Source organism: Gadus chalcogrammus, chromosome 6 (assembly GCF_026213295.1).
Source record: "Gadus chalcogrammus isolate NIFS_2021 chromosome 6, NIFS_Gcha_1.0, whole genome shotgun sequence".
NCBI lineage: Eukaryota > Metazoa > Chordata > Actinopteri > Gadiformes > Gadidae > Gadus > Gadus chalcogrammus.
Window position 1 is genome coordinate 11,431,309 of NC_079417.1, and position 9,655 is coordinate 11,440,963.

The 9,655-nt window shown below is 44.8% G+C and overlaps 1 protein-coding gene across 1 annotated transcript in view; it reads right to left on the reverse strand.

The window, feature by feature from the left end:
• trpm3 (transient receptor potential cation channel, subfamily M, member 3) overlaps positions 1-9,655 on the reverse strand; it is a 59,469-nt gene that overhangs the window by 23,977 nt on the left and 25,837 nt on the right. Inside the window, exons 8-10 of the mRNA XM_056592098.1 lie at positions 5,055-5,155; positions 4,088-4,222; positions 1,962-2,012 (exon numbers count right to left, since the gene is read on the reverse strand). Coding sequence (XP_056448073.1) covers positions 1,962-2,012; positions 4,088-4,222; positions 5,055-5,155 — 287 coding nt within the window. The remainder of the gene's footprint in view (positions 1-1,961; positions 2,013-4,087; positions 4,223-5,054; positions 5,156-9,655) is intronic.

Consider the following 9,655-nt stretch of genomic DNA (forward strand, 5'->3'; position numbering starts at 1 on the left):
GATTGGCGTCCTGTACTGTGGTGTGACTGCCAGGTCAATCTCAGCGTGAACAGGCATTCCACTCACCTCACACCCTGAGATCTGACAACTCCAACATGGTCCAGTGTTGCTGTTGTGTGAATGTTCTCTGCATTGTATGAATGGTGCTGTAGCTCAGGTATTGCTATACACGTCCTCGGTCTCATGCTGTTTCTTGGGAATGTCGAAATTTATTTGCTTCCATTGTAGCATTCCCGTCATTGCAGGGAGTTAAGTTAACTGATTTCATAGTTTTTAAAACTAAAGATGTCTGGGTCTTTTGCTTGTGAGGGACATGAAGAAGTACTAGTATTAGTCGACACTAGTCCTCAAACATTAACACATTACGTCCCTACCTTGAGATAAAACACATACAAACCACAAATGGCTTGAAAATGAACCAGCTTGTGTTTTTCTATTTGGAAAGAGAGTGATAAAGAGCGGAAATGCTGGTTGTGTGTAGATTTAGCCTCGGGGGGAAGCAATGGAATAGTATCTGAATCACACCGGGATACTATCAACATAACACTCACAACGTCACTAGAGAATACTTGCACCAAGCACTCATCCATGGGTATTTGTGGCTCCTTCGCTGTGTAGACATGCAACGTTTTCCAATGTTTTGGTTGCCAGAAACAATCCCTTCCATAGCAGCTTGAGACCCAACTCAAGTGTTTCTCTACTGCAGGGACATTAGGGCTTATTCTCCAAGTGGCCATCTCAATTCTAAACGCCTGCTGGGTGGGTGGGGGGGTCGGGGGGGACTGAATGCAGGTTTCCACATTCACGATGGGTGGGACAATGAGGGCTTACACCAGCGAGGCTCCGTAGGAGCGGGCTGTAGCGGTGTCAAACACACGGTAATTAATGGACCCATCTCCACGTTAATGGTGGTCACCCTGACGTCGCCACACCGCCCCTCAGCCAGTGTGCCGCCGGCCGTCGAGGGCAGAGGATGTGGACATGCGCTGAATTTAAAAACCATCCTTATGCACAGCAGCAACACAGACCGGATTAGATGTCAGCAGTCAGGCCGCGGGAGTTATTTTGAAATGATGCAAGCTTCACATGATCATCTGTAACACTTTCACTGTACATCGCCGAATATATATAGATATATATTTTAATATATACACGACAATTGTATACACACATCAAGGTTGAAACGGAGATCCGACAGTGAATAATGTGAACAGCGATACATGAGACTTCACGGGATTTCATTCCAGTGCCGTCGGTTGGTTTGATGGCTTTTTTTACAGTCTTGTTGATGAGACAGCATCTGTGGTGCTTTTGGTACTACAAGGGTAGTGAGCATGTACATGCATTAGAGGGGGGGAAGCGAAGAGAAGCCGCTAACACGTTGAGTGTTACACAGCCACGGCAGACGGCAGCTTCTGCTGAAAGACGAGAGCCAGTCTCTATGTGCCATCAGCACACACGCCCGCACACACACCCACAGGCACACACACACACACACACACACACACACACACACACACACACACACACACACACACACACACACACACACACACACACACACACACACACACAGGCATACGTGAACTCAAACAAACACACAAACACACAAACACATACAGAGGCATACGCACACACACATACACACAAACACACCCACAGGCATACGCACTCGGGCAAACAAACACACACCGCAGCCAAAGGCAGAAGACACATGATACACCATCTGTAAATGTCTCCCACCAAAACTTGACACATTCTGCACACGCACTTGAAGCGCACTTACCCTATTTACACTAGGTACACACACACACAGACTCTCACACATACGCACACACACATCCAGACAGACCATTTTACTTTCGCGCACACACAGAAGAAGCCGATGGTTGTGTGTACTTTGTGTGTCTACACAGCCACAGTTTCAGCGTGGGCACTGCGGTGGCATGGCGTCGTCCTACCTTTTTGACATCTCTGACGAGGTGGGAGAGGGTGTTGGATGGTCCGTGTCTCTGGAGGAACAAAAACAGACCCCATCAGAACAGAACTGAGCTCCATCAGATCAGAACTCTGCTCTAAACAGACCCTGGCCTTCCAACAGAACAGAACTGAGCTCCATCAGAACTGAGCTCAATCAGAACAGAACTGAGATCTATACAGACCCAGGCCTTCAAACAGAAGACAACTGAGCTCCATCAGAACACAACTGAGCTCCATCAGAACACAACTGAGCTCTATACAGACCCAGGCCTTCAAACAGAACGTAACTCAGCTCTATGCAGATCCAGACCTTCCAACAGAACACAACGTAGGTTTTAACAGTCCCAGGCCATCCAACAGAACACAACTCAGCTCCATCAGAACCCAACTCAGCTCCATGTAGACCAAGGCCGTCTTTCCTGCAGAAAGGTACACCGAGGCCGACGGGAATCGAACCAGGAACCTGAGCCATCAGACACGGAGTAAAACACCATCGGCAGTACAACACTTTTCTGCCTCTACTCGTCGTCTCCTAATAGGAAACAACGTGCGCCATGTTCTGCCATGATAAGAGAAATCATCAGGACAGGAGGCATGTCATGTACCAGCGCGCTGTGATGAGTATTTAAGAGGTGTGCATGGCTTAATGTAGTGAGCACTAACAGAGGGCCGGGGGTGTGTGCATAGGGCTCTGATGGGAGTGTGTGCATCTTTAAAGACAGGGCTGCCAGCCACACTCTATTACAGGACCTATAACAGGTCCCCACCCCCACCCCACCCCCCGGTCGGAGGATCAAGAGTTTATGGAGCCCATCGTCGGGATATAGACTATCTTAGACAGCGCGCCATCCGTTTCCCTGATCTCTCTTGTAAGACACGGCCTACGATGTAATTACTAACCGCCCCGTCCGGTTTGTCTCACTTCCTGCCAACTGCTCTGTCGTTGTGCCCTCTGTCTAGCTAATGGAGACCAGTTTGCAGTACTAGCAGTGTCGTTCTCTGGAGAGGGATCCTTATCCAGTGCTTTCACCAGGTTACTCTCGGTTTGTATACACAGCGCTTCTCTTTAAGCTAAAAAGGCACATTTCTTAATTTTTTTTATTATGGATTTGATGTTATCGACGCTTTTTCTTTTGTTTACTTTGTTTAGTTTGAAACTTGTATGATGCCACCCTCACCTTTAGCAAAATAATGGAAAGAGTGTTGGATGGTTCGTGTTTCTGAAGGACCAACAACAGACCGTGTCTATCAGAACACAAATAAGCTCCATACAGAGCCAGGTCCTCTATCAGAACAGAACTCAGCTCCACAGAGACCCATACCGCCTATCACAACAGAACTCAGCTCCACAGAGACCCAAACCGCCTATCAGAACAGAACTCAGCTCCACAGAGACCCAAACCGCCTATCAGAACAGAAATCAGAGCTCCATGGAGATCCATACCGCCTATCAGAACAGAACTCAGAGCTCCATGGAGACCCATACCGCCTATCACAACAGAACTCAGAGCTCCACCACACCAGTTTATAAACAGGCAGCAGTGTGAACAATTTCTTTCATTCGCCACCTTCGAGTTGGTTTTTGCCAAAGCGACTTACAGGTTAAGCTGAGAGGAACTCAAGCACACACAGTCAATATTGAGGTTCAGAGGTGCCTGATGCCCAGTTCTTTGTGTTTGAGTGCAGAGAAGTGTAGAGTGTGTGTGTATGGGTGGGCCTGTGTGTGTGTGCGCGCATGTATGTGTATGTATGCTTGAATGTGTGCGTGCGTGTGTTTGTGTGTGTCTGTGTGTGCGTGTGTGTGTGACCATGCGTCTATGTGTGTGCGTGTGTGTTTGCGTGTGTGTCTGTCTGTGTGTGTATGTGTGTGTGTGTGTGTGTGTGTGTGAGTGTGTGTGTATGGATGGGCATATGTGTTTTTGCGCACCTTTGTGTATGTGTGTGAAAGTGTGCGTGTGTGTGTGTGTGTGTGTGTGTGTGTGTGTGTGTGTGTGTGTGTGTGTGTGTGTGTGTGTGTGTGTGTGTGTGTGTGTGTGTGTGTGTGTGTCTGTGTCTGTGTCTGTGTATGTGTGAGCCTGTGTGTGTGTGCATTTGTGAGTCTCATTACCGTGTTGTAGAGCTCCTCCAGGCGGGACAGGGTGAGGAAGCGGTGCATGCTGACTCCGTTCTCGATCAGCAGCTTGACAAAGTCCACTCTGTCCAGCACCAGGGCATCCAGCATGGACTGCTCCAGGGAGCCCACCTGCAAGCACGCCACAGCACCACACACATGCACACACTGTCATCCAAATGGTACGGTTTGTATGCTGTGTTTACAGGGGCCGAGCCCTTATACTGCTGCACCAGAATAAAAAGAGAAACAAATTGTTGTATTAATAGACTGTAAGAGTCTCACAGTATTCAAACTGTTGTAAGATCACTCCTTTGTGCCAAAGTCTGTTTCTTTGTCATTGATATCTGACTTATGTAAAATCCATCCATCCACCGCAACAAAGAAATCTAATTTTGTTCCCGGACCTGTGATTCAGATAAGGTCATAACCAAATATGGATGTTTGTTCGTGCATCACCACAAACACAAACTCCTTAGTAATAACTGGCATTTGTGGTACCTTAATTTAGACTTTTCTTTTGCATTTTGGGTGACTTAGTGAATCACGCAATGCAAACCTACTCAAAGGCAATGTAAGAGTTTTTTTTTCTTTTTCTATTAATGTTAAACCACGAGCAATCACTGATATTTGGTCAGAAACAGTAACATTGGTCTCCCAGAATAGTAAGTAAAAAAGTAATAATATTGAAAAAACAAAAATCATTGGCCCGTTGCCAAAGGGTCCATGGCCCGGTACCGTTCGCGACCCGGTGGTTGAGAACCGCTTTTATAGATAGATTACTAATATACGTTCGTAGTAACTATGGGAACAATAGATATCACAAGCACAGCTATTAGAATACCCTGCTTCGGTTGGCCTATAAAATGTCAAAGAAGATGAGGAAGGAAGACATTTGGAAAAAAACTCACAAGAAATCCCTCAAAGAAAATACACAGAAGAGGAAGGTATGTGAGATGCTTACTGGCCACTGTTGTCCGTAGATGAAGATCTGGCTGCGGGCGATGTCCACCCGGTTCCAGGCCAGAGCCAGACTCAGCTGGTCCGGGGCCGACGCATTAGCACCTGGGAGACAGGAGGGAACCGACGGAGGAGATATGGAGGTTATGGACTGTTGTTAATGAGCTCTGGTTTGAAAGGCTCATTAATGTTAGTACACTGTCCTGTCCACTTGGTGGTGATTGCGACACTGCACTGAAGAGGTTTTTATCTCCTCTTTCATCTAGAATCAGTTGGTTCCTCACAGCGTTGTCAGGACTAGGGATGTTTGCACAGGGTTGAAACTAAGTGGATTAATTTTAGATGCTGCAGCCACTGGGGGCAACTCAAAAAGTCCTCAAATGGGGACAGTGAAGGGCTTGCACTAGCCATAAATTAACACGCCGACCCAGCGTCAGAATAGCACAATATTTTGCTTCTAAAAAACCTTGGCCCCAGAGAAATGATTTGCTAAAGGATTTCAAGCTCATTAGCAGTATTGAATCTTCATTACTATTAAAGCTCATTCTTTTGTTCGGACTTGAGAAGCTTAAAATCTCAACAATAAAAACAAAATATGAATTCCAATAAATACACACTAAGAGACCCCCCTGCAATATCTAGTGATATAGGAGTAACGTTTACATAAGCCACCCTTACAGTGAATACAGATACTTCAACAGCAGGTTGCTGCAGGATACAAAAGGTTACGCTGAGGACGATGGGAATCAAACCCAGAACTCGCACCATGCAACACAGAGTTAAACACCCCCACCAGTATTTCACTTTTCTGCCTCTGCTCATCATCTCCTCATTTTAATCAACAATCACCAAATTCCAATATTAACTGAGGTTCACCTTATCCCAATATTAACTGACGCTCAACATATTCCTATATGACAACGTTTACCGTGTCACAATGTTAAGGAACGGTTCCCACATTCCAATATTAATCAACCAGCACCGTATTCCCACATGAATCAACGTTCATCATACTCTATTTTGTAATGAATAAGTTAAAGCGTATGGCGGCCCATCGTGTACCACGTTGAGATGTGTATTTAAGAGGTTTGCATGGCTTAATGAAGAGAGCACTAACAGAGGCCCCTTGAAGCGTGCAGAGCACTCTAATGGGGGAGTGTGTGCGTCCTTAAAGGCAGGGCAGCCCTCCCCTAAGGTCCCGGTGTCTATTTTTCCCTGTGTCTCGCTGTTACGTTGCTGATATGCAGTACTGGCAGCATCTTTCTCTAGAGAGAGAGCATTAAAGGTTGTATCGGCGATGTTGGGTGACGTCACTTTTGTTGGTAGTTGAAGCGAGATCCCAAACAAACAAAGCCAGCTCGCCCCTCCCTTCCGGGTTTCGTGCATCCAGAAAAAACTATCATGAACGCAGCGCATATCCCACAACACCCACCCCATGTCTGTGATTTGTTGGAATACTATTTATTTTGGTTTTGAGTGGTTGGTAGTACCATTTGTTTTTGTGTACAATCTTGGAGCATAGGCTGCCTACAGAGACGCCTTTTTTTGATGGCCTGCTTCTGGGGGGGGGGGGCAGCTAGTGGATCGTGAGGAAAGATCAGATGGATATAATAATTTATGTTTCAGCCTAGCAACGCTGATGCAACCTTGAATTCCGTGGTATTATCAAGTGACTCTCTGTTTGAATGCAGCACCGCATCTCTCTCTGCCATAAAGGTCAACTTGTTAATGTTTTAGCATTTCTATCAGGTGGATTTTATGTTAGGGCCGCTATGTCTTTTGTTTGTTTGGTTTCAAACTCGTGAAATGCTACTAAGGAAGGGAAGGAAGGACAATAGGAAGGAAATGAGGACGGACGGTAGGGAGGGAGGATGTAAGGAAGGAAGGGAATAAGGGAGTGAGGGAGGAAAGAAGGAATGAAGGAAATCAAGAAGGAAAGAAAAACATGAAAATGTCCGACTACGTTAAATAAGGGTCAATCATGAAGACAAGATGAAAAACGCAATATAGCAAATTGCGAAATGAACAAAGGAACGAGAATTGGATGCAAAACATGGGCATTATCTTCCATCTCTCGATGCTGCGGCATATGAATAATGTAGAATGTATCCTCCCCTCGTTCTCTATGTCATAGCACCCTCTCTAACTTCTAGATTTATTCCCTTTTTTCCTCCTTAATCGCGCTCATAATCGCCCTGCTTTCCTCTTTCCCATACACCCAGGAGGTTTTTTCCCCTGAGAGCAGAAAACTGCCGCCTTAGCAGAATAGCAGGGACTGTATATCTGGTGGCAGACTTAAGGCGACAGGAGAAGAAGCTGCCGCAGAGAAATGCTCTGTGTACTCTCAGAAACCAGAGGAAGAAGAGGGAGCAGGCAAGGAGCACGCAGCCCGTCTCCAGAAGAACATGCAACCATGAAACAGTGTTGCATGGTTGTGATCAGTTTTAGAGTGATGCAGACACCGGTGGCTTCCCGGATGCTTCTGGAAGCTGGTTGCTTTGACTGCCTTACTATTCTGCTCTGGCTGCAGTCTTGCAGGCTTAATCCCTCATTTTCAGCGTTTTTTCCTTGGCAACAGTAATATCCTACCTAATTTGTAGAAGCTACTCTGCAGGTGTTGCATCCATTCTTTATGCAACAGATAGTCCAGGTCCTTGATTCCTATTGGCTCTAAGCCGTTAAAGGGGCCCTATTATGCCATTTTTTACTGTTTATTATTTAATTTGTTTGACCTCATAGATTTGATTTACAACAATAAAGGGTTGTCTAGGGCATTATTTTTTCTCCTAGTATCCGAGTATTACCGAGTATATACCCCTATGTGAAACACCCTGTTGCTTAGAATTTTGAGGCATTTAGAATCTTGGCGCTGACGTCATTTCAGGCAATCTGTCACTCTGTCTACTATGGCTTCGGTGCTACCTTACCAATTATATATTATAATTAACAGATATATTATAACTCACCAATTATATATTATAACTCACCTTACCAATTATATATATTGATACAAAGGGGGGCCTAAATCCAGCGATCTGATTGATGAACTGTTGTATAATGAGCGTATACATAACTGCTATGACGCCCGATCATTTTGTGAAAGTTTGCATATCACTCCGCTGCGCGTCGGGGCCGGACAACGCCCCTTAACAGTGGCACATACCACAGCCTGTCGTGATCTATTGCTTAAATATATATATATATATATAATTTATGTATAATTTATATATATTAGGGGTGTGACGATACACTCAGCTCACGAGACGAGACGAGACACGATATTCGGTTCACGAGAACGAGACGAGACGAGATTTTAAGAAAACTACAATGACAAAATATATGACTGGACCAACAGACTTTTATTTAACCGAGTTACACATGCATTTTGAAATGTTTGATTATAACTCTTTACATGCATGAAATTGAAACTAAAACTAAAATTTATAAAAGTTGATGTAAAATAAATAATTCTATTTTTTCAATTGCAAACAATAATATGTGCAAAACCAAATCAAAATTCTACTCCGTCAATACAGAGTGCAAATAGTGCAAACAGAGTCTGATCAAGTATGTCACTGACAACTTCGTGTCTTATCAGTCACTCTACTGCCATTCATAATTTCCGCCGGGTACCCAAAGTGCTGCCAAACAAATGATTTAAAAGTGGCGGGGGGGTCTTCGATGGTAATACGGGTATTTTCCGACGTCATTCTGGCTGCCTATGCCTGCTTCCCCTGCTTCCCCTCCTTCTCCTCCTCTTCTTCTTTTCCTTCTCCTACGTTAGGTTCTGCCAGGCTAGACGTAGCAAAGGCGCATTACTGCCCCTTGAGGCCACAAATAGAAGTTTAGATAGCTCACAAATCTCGCGAAACAGATTTTTAACCCGACGGGTGATATCGTAGAGTTTAATCTCGCGAGATCTCGTGGCACGAGATCTCGTCACACCCCTAATATATATACATAATTTATATATAATATATAAATAGTATTATGTCTTTCTGTCCATTTACTTCCCTACTCAAACTCTGTTTTGCAATCTGATCCATTCCCCCCGACCCAGCGTGTCCAGGAACGCAGCAAAAGTTGATGACGCTCTCCCATTGACTCCCAGCAAAAGTACATGCTTACGTCACCATGTACCGGAAGTAAAAGAAAGCCGCGGAGAGAATCCTAACGAGCCGTTTCTAGGCAGCTCGGTAACAGTGATTTGCGGTAGTCATTTACTCCCCCTTCTGGGAATTTTATGTTATTGTAACTTTGCCAACCATTTATATAACCCAAAACATATGTAAAGCGCAATAGGTGACGGAAAAAACGGAAAAGCATAATAGGACCCCTTTAAGTACTCAAAGCAAACACCTGTGACCGCATAACAATTCATTTTTGGTATTAATGAACCTGTATGCTAGCCTGTGTTGCTTAGCATCCATTTTGCTGTCTTGAGGAACTACATCGCTTGGTGGAGCAGGGATGATTGGTTTCCAGTACATGATAACACATTAGGTTGCTTTGTTTATTTGTGAAACCTTTTTATGTCTATCTTAACCTTTTTATAATAGTTTTATAACTCTGCATCGTGATGTGCCAAGCAATGCGAAGCGGGGG